Source organism: Macaca mulatta, chromosome 10, assembly GCF_049350105.2.
Source record: "Macaca mulatta isolate MMU2019108-1 chromosome 10, T2T-MMU8v2.0, whole genome shotgun sequence".
In the NCBI taxonomy this organism is placed as follows: domain Eukaryota; kingdom Metazoa; phylum Chordata; class Mammalia; order Primates; family Cercopithecidae; genus Macaca; species Macaca mulatta.
The window spans coordinates 96,519,477-96,545,422 of record NC_133415.1 but is presented as its reverse complement, the minus strand read 5'-3'; the positions used below and the strand labels follow the sequence as shown (position 1 = coordinate 96,545,422).

The 25,946-nt window shown below is 48.8% G+C and overlaps 1 protein-coding gene across 2 annotated transcripts in view; it reads right to left on the bottom strand.

The window, feature by feature from the left end:
• Positions 1-25,946, bottom strand: part of MYBL2 (MYB proto-oncogene like 2) — a 52,481-nt gene that overhangs the window by 11,618 nt on the left and 14,917 nt on the right. For both annotated transcript variants that reach the window (XM_077948127.1, NM_001265855.1), the window contains 5 exon segments: positions 25,058-25,150; positions 20,829-21,049; positions 13,572-13,734; positions 6,125-6,412; positions 2,675-3,088 (listed from right to left, as the gene is read on the bottom strand). In XM_077948127.1, coding sequence (XP_077804253.1) covers positions 2,675-3,088; positions 6,125-6,412; positions 13,572-13,734; positions 20,829-21,049; positions 25,058-25,150 — 1,179 coding nt within the window.

Here is a 25,946-nt window from a genome sequence, read left to right as displayed (position 1 = left end):
TACCAGGTGCCCACCAAGCAGGTTCACACAGGCCGCTGGGGTTCCGTCACCCTAATCCTAGCTTTTGCCATCTCTACTCGAGTGCCATGACGCAGTTAAGGCACAGGAAGCCAACTGCAGGAGAGCGGCTCTTTCTCAGAAGAAATAAAACTAGCTCTGAACTGACCTGTGAAGGTGCAAGGCATGTGACAGTTGTAGTGATCCTGGTGGTGGGGGGTTATCATTTAGAAGGCACCTTCTCTTGCCAGTGCTAAGCACTTCACACAAATAATTTAGTTCCCACAAATCCTGAGACATAGGCACTATTACTATCTCCCTTTTACAGGTAAGAAAACCAAAGCTTAGAGAAGTTTTGAGTCTTGCACTGAATGCTAGAGGTGAGACTCAAATCTAGACATAAGTCAGCATCCATTCTTTGAAGCACCACCCTCTCTTCCCTCCCTGCCCTGAAGATGCTGTAATAGAGAGCCATCTGCAACCCTCAGGGTCACCACTCTAAATGGGGTCTCTGGCGTAGGGCGGCCACCATGCTCCATCATCCTGAGCTGCCCAAATAGTAGCTCAGGGACCCGCTGCCTTCCTTCTCCAGCCAGCAGCCCTCACTTGCAGCATGTTACAGACTGACCTGTGTCTCCCTCAAATTTACATCCTCAAGTCCCAACTCTCAGCACCTCAGAATGGGACTATATTAATACTTGGAGATAAGGCCTTTAAAGCGGTTAGTTAGGGCAGGCGCAGTGGCTCACGCCTGTAATCCCAGGACTGTGGGAGGCAGAGGCAGGTGGATCACCTGAGGTCAGGCATTCGAGACCAGCCTGGCCAACATGGTGAAACTCCGACTCTACTAAAAATACAAAAATTAGCCAGGCATGGTGGTGGGCCCTGTAATCCCAGTTACTCGAGAGGCTGAAGCAGGAGAATTGCTTGAACCCAGGAGGCACAAGTTGCAGTGAGCTGAGACTGCACTACTGCACCCTGGACAACAGAGCAAGACTCCCTCTCAAAAAAATAAATAAATAAATAAAGTGGTAAGTTATAGTCTGGTCAACATGGTGAAACTCCATGGTGGCGGGCACCTGTAATCCCAGCTACTCGGGAGGCTGAGGTGGGAGAACTGTTTGAACCTGGGAGATGCAGGCTGCAATGAGCTGAGATCATGCCACTGCACTCCAGCCTGAGCAACAGAGCAAGACTACATCTCAAAAAATAAAAATAAAAAATAAAGTGGTAAGTTAAAATAAAGTCAATAGAGGCTGGGCGCGGTGGCTCAGGCCTGTAATCCCTGCATTTTGGGAGGCCAAGGCGGGTGGATCACTTGAGGTCAGGAGTTCGAGACCAGTCTGGCCAACATGGTGAAATCCCATCTCTACTAAAACAACAACAACAACAAATAGCTGGGCATGGTGGCCCATGCCTGTAATCCCAGCTACTCAGGAGCCTGAGGCAGGAAAATTACTTGAACCTGGGAGGTGGAGGTTGCAGTAAGCTGTGATCATGCCACCGCACTCCAGCCTCCGGCCTGGACAATAGAACAAGACTCCATCTCAAAAAATAAAAATAAAAAAATAAAGTCATTAGAGTGGGCCTTAATCCAATAACTGGTATCCTTATAAGATTATAAAATAAGAGGTTTTAAAAGAAAAAATAATAGATTAGGACACAGGCGACCACGTGAAAACACAGGAGGAGCCAGCATCTACAAGCCAAGGAGAGAGGCCTCAGAAGAAACCAATGATGCTTAATTTCTGTTGTCAAATCCACCGAGTCTGTGGTACTATGTTAAGCAGCTGGAGCAAACCAACATGGGACTCTCTCAAAATGCCACTAGCCATCCTGACCCATGATGACAGGGTTGCCTCCTGCACCGGGCCACCTCAGGGCCTCGCTCTCACCCACAGCCTCACGGGAAGAACAGACCTAATGACAGCCAAAGCCCGAGGTTATACCTACGCCCACCAAGGCCCTGCACCACCCCCCACGACTCCACACATCCTCTCTGCCCTTCCTTTTCTGTGCCTTTGGTCAAGGTGCTCAAGAACCAGCCCAGATACCTCTCTGCAGAAGGCCAGGTGCCCCCCATGACCTCTGTCTCGGAGAGACTCTTGGCATCCATCCCGGCTCCCGAAGCTCTGTGTGTTACTAAAAGGGCACCCAGGGGCAACACCCAGGACAGTGAGTTCTCAGTGACTTCGCAATTGCTATCACATGGCACTTCCCACACTCTATTCTGGTTCATTACAAGCTCATTCCCAGCACTGGCTATCCCAGCTCTTCCCAGCACCAGGCAGGGCCAGTCAGTGCTGGGGACAACCCAACATCTTCATCTTTGCTCCCCAGGGCTGGCAAGTCTGCTACGAAATAGGTTCCACAAATGGAATGAACAAACATGACAGTTCTCTTCCTCTCCTTCATTACCCAGCTACCAGCATCCTCCTTCTCCTCCTGGCAGTCTTCCTGGACTCGCCCAGACTAGATACACATATGCAGCACCATAAGCCTTCTCCTTCATCCTGATTATCACATTTTCTGGGTCTTTTTCAGTTAACTGGTCTTCCTACCAGAGCGTAAGCTGCATGAGGACAGAGCCAGGTCTGGTTTTGCTCACCCTTGCCCCAGCACTGAACACTAGGTGTCTGTACCAACCCAGTAAGCTGCCACAGTGGGGTCCACGCACCTGGGAGGGCGAGAAGGGCAAGGTCTTAACAGGTGTGCTCTTGGGCGTGAGGCTGTTACAGGAATCCAGGAAGGACAGACTGGTGCTATTCTCAGTGACAGGGGACAGGGCCACACGCCTCTTCCTCTGCCGCTTGAGCACCGAGGGCGGCGTGCCAATGCCAGAGCCCCCGACTTCAGTGCTGGGGGAAATGGGGATCAGCTCCCCCCGGCTGCTCCGGCTCAGGTCTGAGATGGTGTGGCCATCCAGGCGGTACTCGGTCACGCTGGGCACTGGGGCAGCAGGCTGGCGGGGTGGCAGGACCTGCTGCTGCTGTGACGCTTGCAGCTGCACTAGGCTGTTGTTGATACTGTCCTCTGCAGATGGCTCCTCAGGGAGGTCAAATTTACTCAGGTCGCACCAAGCGTCGGGGTCCTGCCCAGGGAGGGAAGTTAGGAATTGCAATTACTATGCTCTTAATACAAGAGGACTTGTTCATTAAAGGAAATATGTAAGTGTCAAGTATGATCCCACAGCTCAGGATCAATCATTAATATTTCATGCATTTCCTCAAAGTTTTCTATGACTATACATCTATATTTTCATAGATTCTTTTTTCCTTTAAAGAGACAGGGTCTCACTCTGTTGCCTACGCTGGAGGATAGTAGCACAATCACAGCTCACTGCAGGCTTAAACTCCTGGGTTCAAGCGATCCTCCCGCCTCAGCCTCCCAAGTAGCTGGGACTATACAGGCATGTACCACCATTCTTGGCTAATTTTTTATCTTTCTTTTTTTTTGAGACAGAGTCTCACTCTGTTGCCCAGGCTGTGGTGCAATGGTGCAATCTCGGCTCACTGCAACCTTCACCTCGGCCTCCTGAGTAGCTGGGACTACTGGCATGTGCCATCACGCCCACCTAATTTTTGTACTTTTAGTAGAGACAGGGTTTCACCATATTAGCTAGGCTGGTCTCGAACTCCTGACCTCAGGTGATCTGACAGTCCCGGCCTCCCCAAGTGCTGGGATGACAGGTGTGAGCCACTGCACCCAGTTTCAGCTGATTTTTTAAAAGATTTTTTACAGAGACTGTGTTCCGCTACGTTACCCAGGCTGGTCTCAAATTCCTGGGCTCATGTGATCCTCTCACCTCAGCCTCCCAAAGTGCTGGGATTATAGGCATGAACCACAGTACCCAGCCTGCAGATATTTTTTATAGAACGAAATATAGAGCAGTGAATGGGATGTCACTCATCATTGATGCCTCCTTGGGGCAGCTCACAAAAGTTGTTTCCAATCCCCACAATTCTGCCACGGAAGCATTACTTTCCCTTTCACACCAAGGAAGCTGAGCTAAGGGGATTTGGTCTTCCCGAAGTTACTCAGCTGCTAGAACAAGCCTGTGAGTCACTACAGGTTTTCCCTCCTTTACCCAGTAAATCACAGCACAAACCAAAAGGCTTCTGGTCTTTGGGTTCTGGTCTCTGAGGGGACCCAGATGCTAATGCCGAGTTCTGGTTCCCAGGACTTGCAGGAGCCTGGGGCAATTCACTCCTAAGGATGGAGGCCAGCTGGGGGCAGGACCGACCTCAGGCCCACACCCCAACCTCAGGGAGGCCCCAGTACATCCTACAAGGACCACTCAAGTGGACGAAGCAGAGGAAGGAAGACAGGATTTCCACATATGCAGTAACTCCCCCAACAGGCGCTGAAGGTCATCGTGGAAACAGCCTGAGCTCTGAGCCGGACGGATAGCAGGGCCTGACTCCTGTTCCTGGAGGTCACCAGCTATGTAAAACTGGCCAAGTCTCTCCTAACCTCTCTGAGTGTGGGGTGCTCTCACTGTTGATGAGTCCACTACCCACCTCACAGGTTGTTAAAGACCAACTAAAGCCGGGCGCGGTGGCTCACGCCTGTAATCCCAGCACTTTGGGAGGCTGAGGCGGGCAGATCACGAGGTCAGGAGATCGAGACCATCCTGGCTAACACGCTGAAACCCCGTCTCTACTAAAAAATACAAAAAATTAGCCGGGCGTGGTGGCAGGCGCCTGTAGTCCCAGCTACTTGGGACGATGAGGCAGGAGAATGACGTGAACCCAGGAGGCGGAGCTTGCAGTGAGCTGAGATCACACCACTGCACTCTAGCCTGGGCGACACAGCAAGGCTCCATCTCAAAAAGAAAAGACCAACGAAGAGCCCACACATTAGGTAGCAAGTGGTGGGCCTGGCAAGTGGCAAGCACTCAAATCTTAGGTACTGTAATTACTCACTAAGCACTGGCTCTGGCAATCAGTGGGTGCTCAATACAGGCGAGCTGTGCCTGCAAGCAAAAGAAAACACAACAGTCTAGGGTAAAGGGAGGTGATGCTGTGGTATAAACAGTGTGCCAGACATAGAGGGGCGGAGTCTCCTCTCAACACTCCCCTCAGAGCTCAGGCGAGGGATGGTGCCCAGTGCTTGCTTCAGAGCTGTGCTGAGAATCCATGAATGTGCTAGTGCCTCTCAAACTCCTCTGACAATCCCTGGAGGTGGGAGCACCACAGAGCCTGTAGCTGGGTCCAGTCCCAGTCACTGGGGTCAAGAGGTGAGACCTAGAGTGAAAGAGGGCCTGAGTAGATGGCCCTCCAACCCTTCATCAAGTAGTAGCAGGAGCACAGCACGGCAGTCAAGACCACCAAGTGTACTTGCTGTGCAACCATGGGTATACTACTTGACCTCTCTGAGTCTCAGTCTCACCTACAAAACAGAAATGACACGCCTCACAGGATAACACGCAGACTGTATATTAAGCTGACCCTGGCAGTAGGATGTTCTAGGACGGAAGACACCTGAGTGGGAAGGCGAACATGGACCCCCATACTGGACTCCGCACCCCAGTGACCAGGCCTCTGGTCTTTCACCTCCCAAAACCCGCTCTACACGGCAGGCCTGGCTGATGCAGTCAGAAGCTGGGGTGTCACACTAAGAAGCCCTCCTCAAAGGACACAACCCCACAGCCAACACAGTAACCACAACACAGGCTCAATGGCTGCCCCACCCTGAGTAACCAGAACCCACTCCACTCCAAGACCAGCACCAAGCCTTGGCACTTCCTGGGCTCCTCTTCAGGGAGGCCCAACCATGTGTGATGCCACAAATACCACGCTGTCCTGTGCTGTCACCTGCAGTCAACCTTTAGGACTCAGTGCAGTGCCACCTCCTCTGGGCAGCCTTCCCACCCTGCCCTGTGCCATACATAGAGGTCAGATGCCACCACAAATTCCTGCTGCACACACCAGGAGTTCCCCAAAGACAGGGACTGTATGGTGATGACCCTGGTGTCCCCAGCCCTTCGGTTAGGGCTGGGCACTCAGCATCAAGTCAGTAACTGTTAGCAGGGAGATGGAATGAGCAAAAGGATGTGGGCCCACGAGAGAAGCACTTCCTGCTAGGGGTGTTCTGTGCCTACTGTGAAATGTTGTGACCAACATACCGACTCAATCAAGTCCAGGGCTTCAGAGAGGCTAGACCCCACAGCAGGGATGAGGAGGTTGGCTGCCTCCACCACCCACTTGTAGGGCAGACTCATTTCCGGTGGGGAGCCTTCCTGGTCCTCACGCTTCGGAAATTCCTCCAAGGGCTCGGGTGTTCGTACTGCGTCCAGATCTTTAGGGATGGGCTCCTGCTCCTTTGAAGTGGTGGCTGCTGCAGGTTCCTCCTCACTGCTTTCCTCCTCCTTTATGGTAGGAGGGACAGAGGGCCAGTTGGTCAGAAGACTTCCCTGAAAGACACAAGAGTACACCATTTGGATTTCGCTGAGATATAGACTCTATAGTAATTTCTAGCTAAAACTTACACAACCTGAATCTAAGAAGGAAACTCTGATGAACCCAAATAGAGAAACATTCTACAAAATAATTACCCATACCATATACTTCAAAAATGTCAATATCATGAGACTAAGAAAGGCGGACTAAAGGGATAGGACAACTAAATGCAATGTCTGGTCCTAGACTGCATCATGGGCAGGGAAAAATGGAATATAAACTGTAGATAAACATCCTGAATTAAGCTTAAATTCCCTGGATTGAATATAACTTTACTGTGGTTATGTAAGCAAATGGCCTTATTCTTAGGAAACTATGCTACATAACTAACTCTCAAATGGCTCAGATGAAAGTAGTAGTACACAGAGGTTGGGTGCAGTGGCTCACGCCTGTAATCCCAGCACTTTGGGAGGCCGAAGTGGGTGGATCACCTGAGGTCAAGAGTTCGAGATCAGCCTGGCCAACATGGTGAAACTCTGTCTCTACTAAAAATACAAAAAAAAATTAGCCAGGCATGGTGGCACGCACCTGTAATCCCAGCTACTTGGAGGCTGAGGCAGGAGAATCACTTGAACCTGGGAGGCGGAGGTTGCAGTGAGCTGAGATCATGCCATTGCACTCCGGCCTAGGTAACAAGAGCAAAACTCCGTCTCAAAAAAAATTAAAAATTTAATTTTTAAAGCTTAAATAAACATTAAAAATTAAAGGACCAGGTACAGTGGCTTATGCCTGTAACCCTAGCACTTTGGGAGGCTGAGGCAAGTGGATCCCTTGAGCTCATGAGCTCAAGGTTGCAATGGGCTATGATCACACCACTGCCCTCCAGCCTGGGCAACATAGAAGAGTCTAATAAAAAAAAAAAGGGTAGGGGATGGGGCTGGGTGCAGTGGCATCCATCCATAATCCCAGAACTCTGAAAGGCTCAGGCAAGAGGATCCCTTGAGTTCAAGAGTTGAAGGTTGCAGTGAGCTATGATCACACCACTGCACTACAGCCTGGGGTACAGAGCAAGACCCTGTCTCATTTAAAAAAAAAAAAAAGGCCAAGCATGGTGGCTCACACCTGTAATCCCAACACTTCAGGAGATCAAGACGGGCGGATCATGAGGTCGAGAGATTAAGACCATCCTGGCTAACATGGTGAAACCCTGTCTCTAAAAATACAAAAAATTAGCTGGGCGTGGTGGCACATGCCTGTAGTCCTAGCTACTCGGGAGGCTGAGGCAGGAGAATCGCTTGAACCCAGGAGGCGAAGGTTGCAGTGAGCTGCGATTGCACCACTGCACTCCAGCCTGTGCGACAGAGTGAGAGTCCATCTCCAAAAAAAAAAAAAAAAACGCTGGGTGCGGTAGCTCATGCCTGTAATCCCAGCACTTTGGGAGGCCATGGCAGACAGATCCTTGAGCCCAGGAGTTCAAGACCACCTGGGCAACATAGGGAAACCCCATCTCTATAAAACCAACAAACAAAAAAAAAGTGAATTTTGCTGTATGTAAATTATACCTTTATAAAATAAAGAAATAAAAAAGCTAGCAAACTGGGAAAAAATAGTTACTACATGATAAAGGAGTAACACCCTTAATATACAAATAAAATGTACAAATCAATAACAAGACCAAAAAAAAAAAAAAAGGCAACCAAGCCAAATAACAAACTAAGGGGTAATTTGTTACTCAACCTCATTAATAGTAAACGAAATGAAAACCAAAACAATGAATCAAAACATCATGTTGTACACCATAAACATGTGCAATTTTTTTGTTGTTTTTTGAGACAGAGTCTTGTTGTCACCCAGGCTGGTGTGCAGAGGCACACTTTCAGCTCACTGCAACCTCTGCCTCCCAGGTTCAAGTCATTCTCATGCCTCAGCCTCCTGAGCAGCTGGGACTACAGAAGTGCACCACCACACCCGGTTAATTTTTTATATTTTTAGTAGAGATGGGGTTTCACCATATTGACCATCCTAGCCTCAAGTGATCCGCCCACTTCAGCCTCCCAAAGTGCTGGGAATACAGGCATGAGCCACCGTGCCTGGTCAATATATGCAATTTATTTGTCAATTATATCTTAATAAAGCTGGAAAAAAAAACTCATCAACTCCAAAGTAATTCAATCAAAATAAGAACATGATAATGCATCTGTTGCTCATTAAAACTGGCAAAGTTTTTTTTATATAACCATAGCTGGTATTGACAATGAGGCTGGAAACAAGCAGTCCCATATACTGCTGATAGCAGAATTAAACAGTACAATCCCTTTGGCAGCAATTCAGCAACGCTTATGAAAACTTCAAATGTCCACACTATTTTACCCAACCATTCCACATTATAAAATCAACCGGCCGGGCGCAGTGGCTCACACTTGTAATCCCAGCACTTTGGGAGGCCGAGGCGGGAGGATCACGAGGTCAAGAGACCGAGACCATCGTGGCCAACATGGTGAAACCCCTCTCTCTACTAAAAAACACAAAAATTAGCTGAGCATGTGGTGCATGCCTGTAATCCCAGCTACTTGGGAGGCTGAGGCAGCAGAATGACTTGAACCCAGGAGACGGAGGTTGCAGTGAGCTGAGATCGTGCCACTGCACTCTAGCCTGGCGACAGAGCAAGACTCTGTCTTTAAAAAAAAAAAAAAAAAAAAGACACATAGTTCAGCAAATGTACAAAGAAACTGAATGATGATGTTCATTATAGCATTGATGGAAATAGTTACAGATGTTCATCAATATAACGGTTAAATAAGATAGGGCAAATTCAGGAATGTTAGAGATCTGAATACACATAACATGGAAAGATATATTAACTAGAAAAATAAAGTTGTAAAACAGTAAGATATCATCTAATTTTAGGCCCAGCACTGTGGCTCACGCCTGTAATCCGAGTACTTTGGGAGGTCAAGGCAGGCAGATCACCTGAGGAGTTTGAGACCAGACTGATCAACATGGAGACACCCCAAGTAGCCAGGTGTGGTGGCACATGCTTATAATCCCAGCTACTCGACAGGCTGAGGCAGGAGAATTGCTTGAACCCGGGAGGCAGAGGTTGGGGTGAGCCAAGATCACGCCATTGCACTCCAGCCTGGGCAACAAGAGCAAAACTCCGTCTCAAAAAAAAAAAAAAAAAAGTTGAGATGAGCGGGCTCAGCCTTCTGCATTGCCTAATTCTATAAAGTTGTTAAGTTTCTGCAATGATCACGCATTACTTCTGAAGCAGAGGAACCAATTTTACAATGACAAGCACTGACCAATGCGTGAGGGAAGTTGGGGGTGGTCCCTACATGAATTAACAAGCAAAATTCTTCTGGCAGCAATCTAACAAAATGTATTAAGAGGTTTTTGTTCTTTTTTTTTTTTTTTCTTTTTAAAGACAGAGTCTTGCTGTCACCCAGGCTGGAGTGCAGTGGTGTGAACTCTGCTCACTGCAACCTCCGCCACACCAGTTCAACTTATTCTCAATTATTGTGCCTCAGCCTCCCGAGTAGCTGGGATTACAAGCCTGTGCCACCACACCCCCCTCAGCCTCCCAAAGTGTGAGATTACAGGATTAAGCCACGATGCCTGGCCTGTTTGCTTTTTCAAAGACAGAGTCTCACTCTGTTGAAATCCTGGGCTCAAGTGAACTTCCTACCCCAGGCTCCGAGTAGCTGGAACTACAGGTGTGTGCCACCGCACCCAGCTACAGAGTCTCCCTATGTTGCCCAGGCTGCTCACCAACTCCTGGCCTCAAGGAATCCTCCCACCTTGGCCTCACAAAGTGCTGGGATTACAGGAATGAGCCACCATACTCAGCCAAAAGGGTTCCCCCAACCACCAAATATATCTGTCCATCTCCAGAAATTTCTCAAGAACTAACTGCAAAAAGAAGCAGTGATTTTATCTCTAATAACAAAAAACCAGTATATTCTTATCTTCATCAGTAAGAAACTAGTTAAATAAATAGCATACCAGAGAGAAGACGCTGGAGAGAAACGGGTAAGGCTGAAAGCAAAACAGGCCGGGCACGGTGGCTCATGCCTGCAATTTCATCACTTTGAGAGACCGAGGAGGGTGGATCACCCGAGGTCAGGAGTTCGAGAGCAGCCTGGCCAACATGGCAAAACTCCATCTCTACTAAAAATACAAAAATTTGCCAGGCGTGGTGGCAAATGCCTATAATCCCAGCTTCCCAGCTACTCAGGAGGCTGAAGCAGGAGAATCACTTGAACTCGGGAGGTGGAGGTTGCAGCAAGCGGAGATGGCACCACTGCATTCCAGCCTGGGCAAGAGCAAGACTCTGTCTCAAACAAAACAAAACAAAACAAAAAACCCAAAAACTGACCTCTTGTGCTCAGGGTCATGGTCTAGGGCTTGGTCCCAGCCCAGCACAGCCAGCACTCCAGACACTCAAAGTGTCAGGGGACAAAAGTCAAGTCAATAACGGGCTTTCAGCACAGTAGAGTTTTTAGAGATTAAAGATCTGTTCACTCTGTTCTATGCTGAAAGTCTTCTATGAGTCAGCTGATGCCCATTGTTTCTCTTTGTGGAACACAGACCTTTTCTTCAATCAGAAGTAAAAGATCAAAAGCATACTACTTAGATGTACAAGAAATTGTCAGAAGTAGACTCCTCTGGTTAAGAGATGCACAGGGAGTTGAAACTAGAAAAAGAAGTCATTTTACTTTTCATTTTATACCTTTCTCTACCATTTGAAAGTTACCCCATAGGTGAATTCGTATTAGGAAATCGAGAGATATTCTCTAAAATTGAAAAATCAAGAAATAGAGACAAAAACATAATATATCACTCTAGCAGGGCATTGTGGAAGAATTGTAGCTGTCAACAAGTTACCTCTACCCAGTAAGAAGAGGGAAAAAGATTTTTAAAAATTATTAAATAGTTCATACCATGACAGAAAAGATTAGAAAATAACAGAAGACAACTGTGTTACCTACCACATATCCAGCATCATCAAATCTTAATGTTCTGTCATGCTTGATTCAAATTTTTATTTTATTTAGGCCGGGCGCAGTGGCTCACACTTGTAATCTCAGCACTTTGGGAGGCTGAGGCGGGTGGATCACGAGGTCAGGAGATTGAGACCATCCTGGCCAACATGGTGAAACCCCGTCTCTACTAAAAATACAAAAAATTTGCTGGGCGTGGTGGCAGGGGCCTGTAGTCCCAGCTACTTGGGAGGCTGAGGCAGGAGAATGGCGTGAACCCACAAGGTAGAGCTTGCAGTGAGCCAAGATCACGACACTGCACTCCAGCCTGGGCGACACAATGAGACTCTGTCTCAAAAAAAAAAAAAAAAAAACAGAAAAAAGCCCCAGCTACTCAGGAGGCTGAGGCAGGAGAATGGAGAATGGTGTGAACCCGGGAGGCACAGCTTGCAGTGAGCCGAGATCGCACCACTGCACTCTAGCCTGGGTGACAGAGCGAGACTTCGTCTCAAAAAAAAAAAAAAAAAAAATTATTTATAGATAAAAGCTGGAATGAAGTGGCAGGATCTCGACTCACTGTAACCTCCGCCTCCCAGGCTCAGGTAATCCTCCCACTTCAGCCTCCCAAGTAGCTGGAACTACAGGTTCACACAATCATGCACAGCTAACTTTTTCTTACTTTTTATAGAAATGGGGTTTCGCCATGTTGCCAAGGCTGGTCTTAAACTCCAGGACTCAAGAGATCCATACGCCTTGGCCTCCCAAAGTGCTGGGATTACAGATGTTAGCCACCACGCCCTGCCCAAATTTCTATTTTGAAAAATAACCTTTATAGTTTAAAAATATAAATAAAAACTTTGCTCTGGTGTATAGGACAGTGGATGTTAACGTAAGTATACACTGATTTCATTTTTAAAACTGCAAATGTAGCTGGGGCACAGTGGCTCACATCTGTAATGCCAGCACTTTGGGAGGCTGAGGTGGATGGATCATTTGAGGTCAGAAGTTTGAGACCAGATTGACCAACATGGTGAGACCCTGTCTCTAAGAATATAAAAATTAGCCAGGCATGGTGGTGCGCACCTGTAATCCCAGTTACTGAGGATGCTGAGTTAGCAGAATCGCTTGAACCTGGGAGGCGGAGGTTGCAGTGAGCTATCACATCACTGAACTCCAGCCTGAGTGACAGAGTGAGACTCCATCTCAAAAAAATAAATAAAAACTGCAAATGTAGTGCCAGGCATGGTGGCTCACATCTGTAATCCCAACACCTTGGGAGGCTAAGAGAGGTGGATCTCTTCAGGCTAGGAATTCAAAGCCAGCCTGGCCAACATGGTGAAACCCCATCTCTACTAAAAATACAAAAATTAGCCAGGCATGGTGGTGCATGCCTGTAATCTCAGCTACTCAGGTTGCTGAGGCATGAGATCACTTGATCCCAGGAGACGGAGGTTGCAGTGAGCCAAGATCGCGCTCTGCACTCCAGCCTGGGCATCAGAGCAAGACTCTGTCTCAAAAACAAAACAAAACAAACAAAAAAAAAACAGCCTGCAAATGTAATACGATATGATTTTAATTGTGAATTTCTAGAAAAGTCAAAATTATAGAGACAGAAAACAGATCACAGTGTAAGGAGCTAAGGACCAAAAAAAAAGGCTGAGAAAAGGAGCACAGGGGAATTCTGGGGTGATGGGACTGTTCTATACCTTGATTGGGGCAGTGGTTACATGGCTGTACGCTTTGTCATAACTCAAAACTGTACATTAGAGTATATAAATTACAACTCAATAAATTTTTAAATTTTTTTTAATTAAAAAGATAGACACAGAGTTTCACCATGTTGCCTGAACCGGCCTCCAACTCCTGGGCTCAAGTAATCCGCCCTCCTCGGCCTCTCAACTTGCTGGGATTACAGGTGTGAGCCAACACACCCAGTCACATCTGATTTCTTTTTCTAATTGCAGACATGCTTTCAGTTTTAAAAAATTAAAATGAGCAACAGGTAAGAAGGCGGCCACCAGCAAGCAGACAAGTGCCAGTTATGTGCAGAGGTGTCACAAGACCCCAGAAGCACATGGCCCACTTTTAGACTCTGTGGCAGAAACTGACCAATAGCTGTGGACAAGGTGTTCAATGAGATGGTGTCAGATGAATGTGAAATCAAACCAAGCCAAAGGCTGAGCAGCTGTCTCACCTGGCCTTCCGTGGGCTGGGCACTCTGGAGGCCGTCCTTGTCCTCGAGCTCCAGCAGCAAGTACACGGGGGGCTTGCAGTCTTTGGACCCACTTAGGAAGCCTCCTGTGTCCACCTTCCTTTTGATGGTGGAGTTCCAGTGATTCTTCACAGCATTGTCTGTCCTGCAGGGGGCAGCAGGGGGCCTTTGAACCCCAGCTCTGTGGGTGGGGTGCCACCAGGCACATGTTCACTAACCTCCCTAAGCCAAGTTCCTGCTCCTGTAAATGAATCTTCCACTGGATGAACTCTAAGGTCTCTTTCAGCTCCAAGATTAAGTCTCACGAGTCTCTAGCCCTAATAATTTACAGAGCATTTCCACAGAGCTCTGTGAAATGAGCAACTGAATCATTCAGGCTATGGTAAAAACTATAAAACGACATCAGCTACTGTCAGGTTCAGGCTAAAAAAAAAAAAAATATTATTTTATTTATTTTTTTTTGAGACGGAGTCTCGCTCTTTCCCCCAGGCTGGAGTGCAGTGGCACAATCTCAGTTCACTGCAAGCTCCGCCTCCCGGGTTCACGCCATTCTCCTGCCTCAGCCTCCCGAGTAGCTGGGACTACAGAAGCCCACCACCATGCCTGGCTAATTTTTTGTATTTTTAGTAGAGATGGGGTTTCACTGTGTTAGCCAGGATGGTCTCGATCTCCTGACCTCGTGATCCACCCACCTTGGCCTCCCAAAGTGCTGGGATTACAAGTGTGAGCCACCGCGCCCGGACAAAAAAAAATTTTTTAATTAAAATAAAAAATAATGGCCGAGCGCGGTGGCTCACCAGGCCTGTGATTTTTGTAAAAATACAAAATTAGCTAGGCATGGTAGCACATACCTGTAATCCCAGCTATTTGGGAGGCTGAGGCAGGAGAATCGCTTGAACCCAGGAAGCGAAGGTTGTGGTGAGCCAAGACCGTGCCATTGCACTCCAGCCTGGGAACAAAAGTCAAACTCCATCTCAAAAAAAAAAATAAAAATAATAATAAAAATAAAATATATATATATATATAAATACCAGGAACAGTGGCTCACGTCTATAATCCCAGCACTTTGGGAGGTGCTGGGCACCTGTAATCCTAGCTACTTGGGAGGCTGAGGCATGAGAATCGCTTAAATCCGGGAGGCGGACATCGCGATGAGCCGAGATTGCACCACTGCACTCCAGCCTGGGCAACAGAGTGAGACTCCATCTCAAAAATAAATTAAAAAAAAATAAAAATGTAAAAAAAAAATTTAAAAATTTTTTTAAATTATAAAACTAAAAATATGTGCTTGGAGCTCTCACCCCCTTCCCTGCCCACTTCGAATGTGTAGAAACCATAAGCAAACACTGTCTGCTCATTTCCATTGAGTCTCACGCTGACCTCAGATGCAAGCCCTGTTCACTTCCCACAGACTGGTAAGTGGCCAAAGAGGGCAGAAGGCCCACTACTGTTCACCTCCCTGAGCCTTGTTTTCTTTATCTGGAAAGTCAGAAGACTACGTCATACTCTGTCATTCACTGAAGATTCAGTAGACACATCTACAGTAGAACAGTAGCATAAAGCACAGAGTAGGTTAGTAAAGAAACAACGTGTAGTAATAAAGGCATAGAGGAATACAGAAGGATGGGGTAGTACCACAAAAGTGTATAGAGGTATAGTAGTGAGAAGCAAGCGGCAAGTCAGGCGCAGTGGCTCACGCCTATAATCCCAGCACTTTGGGAGGCTGAGGCAGGTGGATCACCTAAGGTCAGGAGCTCGAAACCAGCCTGGCCAACATGGTGAAATCCCATCTCTACTAAAAATGCAAAGGTACTATGCTTACACACAGTAGGCACTACCTTCTTTGGAGTGCCAAGCAGAATGCTCTTCCCTTGAAAAGTGAACAGAGGCCGGGCGCGGTGGCTCACGCCTGTAATCCCAGCACTTTGGAAGGCCGAGACGGGCGGATCACAAGGTCAGGAGATCGAGACCATCCTGGCTAACACGGTGAAACCCCGTCTCCACTAAAAAATACAAAAAAATAGCCGGGCGAGGTGGCAGGCGCCTATAGTCCCAGCTACTCGGGAGGCTGAGGCAGGAGAATGGCGTAAACCCAGGAGGTGGAGCTTGCAGTGAGCTGATATTCGGCCACTGCACTCCAGCCTGGGCAACAGAGCGAGACTCCGTCTCAAAAAAAAAAAAAAAAAAAAAGAAAAGTGAACAGAGGCCGGGCGCGGTGGCTCACGCCTGTAATCCCAGCACTTTGGAAGGCCGAGACGGGCGGATCACAAGGTCAGGAGATCGAGACCATCCTGGCTAACACGGTGAAACCCCGTCTCCACTAAAAATACAAAAAATTAGCCAGGCGTGGTAGCGGGCGCCTGTAGTCCCAGCTACTCGGGAGGCTGAGGCAGGAGAATGGCGTGAACCCAGGAGGTGGAGCTTGCAGTGAGCCAAGATCACGCCACTGCATTCCAGCCTGGGTGACAGAGCAAGACTCCGTCTCAAAAAAAAAAAAAAAAAAAAAGAAGAAAAGTGAACAGAAAGTAACAGCTTGACTGAGCACCCAGTCTAAGAGGATATCCTCGGATCATTTGCACTCTAAGCCTTCAGGGACACAATGCTCACCAGGCAAAGGTGTGGGGTAAGGGGTGCTCCTAGTGCTTTACCCACATCCTCTGTCCCTATAGCGCATCCAATCCCCCAGCTGACGGACATGCTGCCAACGGCTTCTACTATGACTTTATCTGCATAACAGCCCTTGGAAGCAGATCACCTGAGGTCATGAGTTCAAGACCAGCCTGGCCAACATGGTGAAACCCCATCTCTACTAAAAATACAAAAATTAGCCAGGCGTGGTGGTGCATGCCTGTAATCCCAGCTACTCAGGAGGCTGAAGCAGGAGAATCGCTTGAACCTGGGAGGCAGAGTTTGCAGTGAGCTGAGATCATGCCACTGCACTCCAGCCTAGCAACAGAGCAAGACTCCCTCTCAAAATAAAAGAAAGAAAAAAAAACAGCCCTTGGAAGGCACAACCAAAGGTGCCCCAGGAGTCCCCCAGCCCATGTATACGTGTGCCCTCCTCACACGTACATGCCTTGCATATATACACATGAATACACACACCACTTAGCCTTATAGCAGGCCAAAGCTGGATTTTCCAGACCCCATCTCTTGCTTGGCCCTTTCCCTACTTTTCTCCACTCCTTCCCTCACAGGTGAAAACCTTTCCAAGAGATCCCATGTACCTGAAACTCTGAGTCACAGGTTCTGCTTCCAGGGAACCTGACCCAAAACACCTCCCCAGCCCTCCCACTCCCCAAGACCAGAGTCTGGGGTGCCCCAAGCTATAGTGAGACTCATTCTTTTGCTCACATATAAAAAGCACCCACTGTGTGCCAGGCATTATTGTAGGCACTGAGGATCCATCGGTAAATAAAGACAGGTGGCTGCCACTGACAGTTGAATCTAGCAGGGGAGATGAATGTTATCTCCAGCTAAAACTGGGGTACACACTACTCCACAGACAGGTGTGGGCACAACACAGAAGTCACTGGGGACCAACTACAGTCTGGGAGAACAGATAAAACTTCTCTGAAGAAATAGCGCCCCCACTGAGAAATGAAGGATAAGAACACATTAGCTACACAATAGGCACAAGCGGGAGTGCACTGCAGGCCGACAGAGTAGCACTAGGAGCTGTCAGAAGACCTCAGGGTTCGAGGGACTGAAAGGAGGCAAAGCAGCTAAAACCAAGTGAGCTCAAGTGACAGTGGATCAAAGTGAGGCTGGGGGCAGCTGTGAGCCAAACATGCCATGTGGGGAAAGAAGCCAAAGTTTCCAACCCAAGTGTAAGGGGAAGCCCCAGAAAGATGACACATTCAGGTTTGGGCTTTGAAAAGGGATCATTTCAGACTTTGGGGAAAACACACGATCTGGCATTTTCTCTCCCTGCCAGGACCACACTGCCATGACAAGAAAAAGAATTCAAAATAAAGCAAGGCAAAAATTCACAAGGACAAAGAGAAACAGGTAGAAGACAGCCACTAGTAAGAGATTTTTTACAAGTTTTCAGAAGATGGAAAACAGGGGAACAATATCCAGCTTAGGGCCAGGTGCGGTGGCTCACACCTGTAATCCCAGCACTTTGGGAGGCCCAAGGCAGGCAGATCACCTGAGGTCAGGAGCTTGTGATTAGCCTGGCCAAGATGGCGAAACCTCATCTCTACTAAAAATACAAAAATTAGTCAGGTGTGGTGGCAGGCGCCTGTAATCCCAGCTACTCAGGAGGCTGAGGCAGGAGAATCACTGGAACCCGGGAGGCAGAGGTTGTAGTGAGCTGAGATCATGCCACTGCACTCCAGCCTGGGCGGTAAGAGCGAAACTCGGACAAAAAAAAAAAAAAAAAAAAAAGGCCGGGCGCGGTGGCTCACGCCTGTAATCCCAGCACTTTGGGAGGCCGAGGTGGGCGGATCACAAAGTCAGGAGATCGAGACCATGGTGAAACCCCGTCTCTACTAAAAATAGAAAAAATTAGCCGGGCGCAGGGGCGGGCGCCTGTAGTCCCAGCTACTCGGGAGGCTGAGGCAGGAGAATGGCGTGAACCCAGGAGGCGGAGCTTGCAGTGAGCCGAGATTGCGCCACTGCACTCCAGCCTGGGCGACAGAGCGAGACTCCGTCTCAAAAAAAAAAACACCAAAAAAATATATATATATACTGACAGAGAAGCTAGCTATTGAAACCACAAAATAAGAATAGGGTGCCAGGCCAGGTGTGGTGGCTCATGCCTATAATCCCAGCACTTTGGGACCAGCCTGGGCAACACAGGGAGATCCTGCCCCTACAAAAAATTTTAAAACTAGTTGGGTATGCTGGCAGGCACTTGTAGTCCCAGGTCCTTGGGAGGCTGAGGCAGAAGGATTGCTTGAGCTCAGGAGGTTGAGGCTGCAATGAGCCACACACCTGTACTCCAGCTTGGGTGACAGAGTGAGAACCCTGTTTCAAAAAGAGACTGGGCATAGTGGCTCATGCCTGTAATCCCAACAATTTGGGAGGCTGAGGTGGGCAGGAGGTCAGGAGTTCGAGACCAGCCTGGCCAACATGGTGAAACTTCGTCTCTACTAAAAATACAAAAATTAGGCAGGCATGGTGGTGCGCACCTGTAGTCCCAGTTACTTGGGAGGCTGAACCAGGAGAATCATTTCAACCTGGGAGGCAGAGTTTGCAGTGAGGCTGGATCACGCCACTGCACTCCAGCTTGGGTGACAGAGTGAGATGAAAAAAAAACAAACCAGCCCTTGGAAGGCACAACCAAAGATGCCCCAGGAGTTTCCTGACCCATGTACACACGCGGCCGCCTCACACGTACATGCCTTGCATGTATACACGTGAATACACACATCCCTTGGCCTTATAGCAGGCCAAAGCTGGATTTTCCAAGACCCCATCCCTTGCTTGGCCCTTTCCCTACTTTTCTCCACTCCTTCCCTCACAGGTGAAAACCTTTCCAAGAGATCCCATGCACCTGAAACTCTGAGGCTGGGTGTTAGAATGCCAGAAAAGGGAGGAGCCCTTGGAAAGTAAAATTTTTAGTGAAAGTAACTTCAAATTAAGGGTTAGAAGATAAGAAATCTTCCAGAAAATGAAGCAAAAGAGATGAAAAACCAGAGAAAAGATCATGGAATGCTTTCAGCATTTAGGAAAAAAGAAATTTTTTTTTTTTTGAGACAGTCTCGCTCTGTCGCCCAGGCTGGAATGCAGTGATGTGATCTCGGCTCACTGCAACCTCCGCCTCCCAGGTTCAAGCAATTCTCCTGCCTCAGCCTCCCAAGTAGCTGGGATTACAGGCCCACCACCACACCCAGCTAATTTTTTGTATTTTTAGTAGAGATGAGGCTTCACCATGTTGGCCAGGCTGGTCTCGAACTCCTGACCTCAAGTGATCCACCCGCCTCAGCCACCCAAAGTGCTGGGATTACAGGAATAAGCCACCATGCCCGACCATAAACATTATTATTTTAATAACTATAATACATTATTGGAGCAATAGGGACATATGGGGAATGGGAAAGCCTAAGAAAGCTAATCTCCCATAGCAGAGGATCAATATGTAAACTGGCACATCATTTACAGAGATAGTGATAAAGAACTCAAAAAGATGAGTCTGTTTTAGTAGAGTGAGTTAACAGAGTGGTGACAAAGACTGATGTTTTTCATTACAAACCTTTTAAGAAAAAAAAAAAACCTTTTAGCAGATTATAGTACTATCTGATTTTTGACTATTTTCTTTTTTTTTTTTTTTTTTTTTGAGACAGAGTCTCGCTCTGTCGCCCAGGCTGCAGTACAGTGGCGCGATCTCAGCTCACTGCAAGCTCCACCTCCCGGGTTCACACCATTCTCCTGCCTCAGCCTCCCGAGTAGCTGGGACTACAGGCGCCCGCCACCTCGCCCGGCTAATTTTTTGTGTTTTTTAGTAGAGACGGGGTTTCACCGTGTTAGCCAGGATGGTCTCGATCTCCTGACCTCATGATCCACCTGCCTCAGCCTCCCCAAAGTGCTGGGATTACAGGCGTGAGCCACTGCGCCCAGCCTGACCATTTTCTTCTTCTTTTTTTTTTTTTTTGAGATGGAGTCTCGCTCTGTAGCCCAGGCTGGAGTGCAGTGGCCGGATCTCAGCTCACTGCAAGCTCCGCCTCCCGGGTTTACACCATTCTCCTGCCTCAGCCTCCCGAGTAGCTGGGACTATAGGCGCCGGCCACCTCGCCCGGCTAGTTTTTTGTATTTTTAGTAGAGACGGGGTTTCATCGTGTTAGCCAGGATGGTCTCGATCTCCTGACCTCATGATCCGCCCGTCTCGGCCTCCCAAAGTACTGGGATTATACATTTTCTTCTTAAAGAAAGCCCATCTACTCCACATCTCAAGTCTATTCTGTGTTAGAAGAAACTGAAGTCGAAGAGAAGAGGCTAACCAAGAAGACACAGTGAGCTGGGAACTGGATGAGAACTAGACTCCAGGGTTCTCACTTTCTTGCTGAGGCCTCCCTTATCACCATCTGTTCTTTTAAGCTGACAGAAGACAGGGCCTTCCTGGGGAACCACCCTTCCTCCCGACTATGCATGCCTCTGGGAGTCCTGAAGCCGAGGCTGGGTGTTAGAGAACAAGAGCATAGGACCACAGTACCCACCAAGGAACCCTCCTCCATCAGAAACATGGGCCTGGCCTCCTGAGAACCTGCCCCAACCCCCAAGAAGACAGCTTACCTCCCTGGCAACATCTTGGCAATCTCGGCCCAGCGGTTGCCCAGCACCTTGTGGGCCTCGCAGATAATGCGGTCCTCCTCCTCGGTCCAGCAAGACTTCTTCACCTCAGGGTTGAGGTGGTTGTGCCAGCGTTCACGGCACTGCTTCCCCAGCCGGCCCTTCAGGTGCTTGGCAATCAGTGTCCACTGCTTTGTGCCGTACTTCTTAACCAGCTCGATGACCTTGGAGAAAAGCCTCTGGGTAGCCAGTTGCACCAGCCCCTCCCTCGCCCTTCACATCCACCTGAGCCTTGCCACGGCCCTGGGAGGTGCCACCTACCACATCCCCTCAGGCAACACGGAGCGGGTGGCAGGGGATGCCACGCAGTATGACTCTGTGTAGCCCATAAGTCCTACCTGAGGATCTGACCACACCCCTCTCATTTACTGCCTGGAATAAATCTAGGTCAAGAATGCCAGCGACTCTTTCTAGAGCAGAGATCAAGCCGGGGTAAACAAAGGCACCAGAGTCCTGCTTCCCTCTTCAGGGCTCAACCCAATAAGCTAAGTATAAAAGAGCAGAGGGATGAGGAGGAACAACCACAAGGGTCCAAACTAAAGGTGGGAAATAGACTTTCCCACCCCGGCCATGCCCCAGGCTGCCACAAGACCTCCCAGCACTTCTGTGGAAATTGGGAGGGCACAGGCTGAGCCATGGTAGCAGGCATGGCGGGCTGACCTAGCTGGACCTGAGTCCCCACCTGCCCTCAGTCAGGCTTCCTAGCTCAGGACACAAACCACAACATACTCAGCCACAAGAGCCAGGCCACGCCCTGCCTATACAACAGACACACACATTCTCGTGTGCACACAGGCCACAAGAAACTGGGAAGAGTGGATGCTTCTTTTGGCAAAGATTTTGGTGAATAAATATTTGACTTCATTTCTGTATGGTTTAAATTTTTATAGCAACCACATATCACTTTGTTTTTTGTTTTTGTTTTTTTTAAAGATTTTATGTTTTTACTTTATTTTCATTTTTTGAGATGAAGTTTTGCTCTTGTTGCCCAGGCTGGAATGCAATGGCACAATCTTGGCTCACCACAACCTCCGCCTCCCAGGTTCAAGCGATTCTCCTGCCTCAGCCTTCCAAGTAGCTGGGATTACAGGCATGCGCCACCACACCCGGCTAATTTTGTACTTTTAGTAGAGACGGGGTCTCTCCATGTCGGTCAGGCTGGTCTTGAACTCCCGACCTGAGGTGATCCGCCTGACTCGGCCTCCCAACGTGCTGGGATTATAGGCATGAGCCACCGCGCCCAGCCCAATTTTATGTTTTTACTTTTTTAGAGACAGGGTCTCACTGGTGTGCAGGGGGGCGATCTCAGCTCACTGCAACCTCTGCATCCCAGGTTCAAGCGATTCTCCAGCCTCAGCCTCCCAAGTAGCTGGGATTCAGGTACACCACCACACCTTGCTAATTTTTGTATTTTTTGGTAGATGGGGTTTCATCATATTGGCCAGGCTGTTCTCAGACTCCTGACCTCAAGTTATCCACCCACCTCAGCCTCCCAAAGTGCTGAGATTACAGGTGTGAGTTACCACACTCAGGCAAAAAAGTATTTTCAAACTAAATTTTATTTTATTCTTAAGAGACAAGGTCTCAGGCCGGGCCCAGTGGCTCATGCCTGTAATCCTAGCACTTTGGGAGGTCGAGGCGGGTGGATCACCTGAGGTCAGGAGTTCGACAACAGCCTGACCAACATGGCAAAACCCCCTCTCTACTAAAAACGCAAAAATCACCCAGACATGGTGGCGTGCACCTGTAATCTCATCTGCTTAGGAGGCTGAGGCAGGAGAATCGCTTGTACCTGGGAGGCAGAGGTTGCAGTGAGCTGAGATCATGCCATTGCACTCCAGCCTAGGCAACAAGAGCGAAACTCAACCTCAAAAATAAATAAATAAATAAATAAATTTCATTCTTTTTCTTTTTCAAGACAGAGTTTCACTCTTACAGCCAAGGCTGGAGTACAATGGCGCAATCTCGGCTCACTGCAACCTCCGCCTCCCCAGTTCGGGTGATTCTCCTGCCTCAGCCTCCCAAGCAGCTGGGATTACAGACATGCGTTACCATACCAGGCTCATTTTTGCATTTTTAGTAGAGACACAGTTTCGCCATGTTGGTCAGGCTGCCTCGAACTCCTGATGTCAGGTGATCCACCCACCCCAGCCTCCCAAAATGCTGGGATTGCAGGCGTGAGCCACCACACCCAGGCTTTATTTTTTTTTTTTTTTTTGAGGCAGGGTCTCACTGTGTCACCCAAGCTAGAATGCAGTAGTGTGATCATAGCTCACTGCGGCCTTGAATTCCTGGGCTCAAATGATCCTCCCAACTCGCCTTCCATCTACAGGCACCCTACCACCACACTGAGTTAATTAAAATTAATTTCAAGGTGAAGTGCCAGCCATGGCTCATGACTATAATCCCAGAACTTTGGGAGGCCAAGGTGAGAAGATAGCTTGAGCCCTGTAGTTCAAGACCAGCCTGGGAATCATAGGAAGACCCTGTCTCTATAAATTAAAAAAAAAAAAAAAAAAAAGGCTGGGCACAGCGGCTTGCGCTTGCAATCCCAGAACTTTGGGAGGCCAAGGTGGGTGGATCACAAGGTCAGGAGTTCAAGACCAGTCAGGCCAACGTGGTGAAACCCCATCTCTACTAAAAATACAAAAATTAGCCAGGAGTGGTGGTGGGAGCCTGTAATCCCAGCTCCTCAGGAGACTGAGGCAGAGAATTGCTTAGATCCGGGAGGCAGAGGTTGCAGTAAGCCAAGATCGCGCCATTGCACTCCAGCCTGGGCAACAAAGCAAGACTCAGTCTCAAAAAATAGAAAAAAAGAAAGAACAGGAATAGTGGCTCATACCTATAATCCCAGCACTTTGGGAGGCTGACATGGGAGGATCATTTGAGCCCAGAAGTTCAACCAGCCTGGGCAGCATAGCAAGACACTGTCTCTACAAAAATTTTTCAAGAAGATTAGCCAGGCATGGTGGCACATGTAGTACCAGCTACTTTGGAAGCTGAGATGGGAGGATTGCTTGGGCCTGGGAGGTTGAGACTGCATGCAATGAGCCGTGACTGTGCCACTGTACTCCAGCCTGGGTGACAGAGCAAACCTCTGCCTCAATCAATCAATCAAAAAAATTAGCCAATGCTCTCCAGCCAGTGCAACAGAGTAAAACCTGTCTCAAAAAAAATCAATTTAAAAATATCTAGTTCCAGGCTGGGCGCGGTGGCTCACGCCTGTAATTCTAACACTTTGGGAGGCCGAGGTGGGTGGATCACGAGGTCAGGATTTCGAGAGCAGCCTGACCAACATGGTGAAACCCCATCTCTACTAAAAATAACAAAAAAATTAGGCAGGCGTACTTGCACGTGCCTGTAATCCCAGCTAATCAGGAGGCTGAGGCGGAAGAATCGCTTGAACCCAGGAGGCGGAGGATGCAGTGAGCTAAGATTGTGCCACTGCACTCCAGCCTGGGCAACAAAGCGAGACTCCATATAAAAAAAAAAAAAAAAAAAAAGTCTAGTTCCCTTCATCTCCCTCTTTCCCATGAGCCACGCCTGCCTCGGTAGAATGGCATCCTCTGGGGTGGTATCAAGGAGAAGAGATGAGGGAACTCCCAAGGTATACCAGGGCAGTCATGGCGCTTACTGCCTCTTCTAGGTTGGGGACATCCCCAGCCTCTCTGAGCCCTGCTCTCACCATCTATAAAATGGGACTAACAACTTCTGCCCACTTCGCAGGACTGCTATGGCGATCAAAAGAAGGCATCTATGCTTGCCCTGTGAAGGTCACAGGGTGCAATCATCATTAAATCAGGGATAGCAGCAGCTGCCATTTGCTGAGAGCTCACCATGTACAGGACCTGCAAGCCCCCTACAAACATCACCTGCTTAACTCTCATGACAATGCCGCACTGCTGCTGTTCCCCTCCATGGGCAGAACAAGAGAAGCTGAGTAATCAGCCCAACAGCCCTCGGACCATGAGTGGGGAAGTCTGGAGACACTCCGAAACTTGGAATCTCAGGGCTGCAGCCAGGGCAGCATAAGAGTATCAGACTGGCTGGTAGACAACTCATACCCAATGCTCAGCTTGACACCCCAACCCCAACACAAGGCAATCTCACAGTCCTCAGGTTCACTGGTGGGTGAAGGCCCACTGTGTACAAGGCACTGTCCAAGCAGTTACCTTCTGGTCTTCCTCTTTGGTCCATGGCCCCTTAACAAGGTCTGGGTTCAAAACTCTCAGCCACCTGTACTGGCATTGCTGGTCAGTGCGGTTCTGGGAAAAGAACAGAAGAACAAACCAATCTGTGAGAACTTCTGGGACCTCGGGCTGGGAGCCTGGTTAAGTACTAGGTTCAGGGGCCTATGGCCTGGGACTAGGCACACCTTGGGTAGGTGTATCCTGTTCCATGCAGCCACCACACACTGCACGCCCACATGCCGGAACATGGACAGTTTCCCTTTGCTACACGAGAGGGCAAACTCGGGCCCCCGTGGGAAGCCACTCCCTACCAACCAAACGCAAGAGGCCACCATTACAAGTCTTTAACTCTTTGTATGTCAGGGACCCCTGCTTTTTTCTAGGAGAGCATTTTTATTCCCTGAAGAGTTCAGATTACACAGAAGAGGGGGAGATGAGGCCGGGCGCGGTGGCTCACACCTGTAATCCCAGTACTTTGGGAGGCCGAGACGGGCGGATCACGAGGTCAGGAGATCGAGACCATCCTGGCTAACATGGTGAAACCCCGTCTCTACTAAAAAATACAAAAAACTAGCTGGGCGAGGTGGCGGGCGCTTATAGTCCCAGCTACTCAGGAGGCTGAGGCAGGAGAATGGCGTGAACCCACGAGGCGGAGCTTGCAGTGAGCTGAGATCCGGCCACTGCACTCCAGCCTGGGCGACAGAGCGAGACTCCGTCTCAAACAAAAAAAAAGAAGAGGGGGAGATGAGGAAATGCGGCAGGAAGGGATCTGGTGACTTGCTTTCTGAGCAGCCCAGGCAGTAAGACATATGGCAGCTCCTGCCACACCCCCTCCCTCCCAGACACCTGTGGGTCAGGGGTGGGAGAGCCT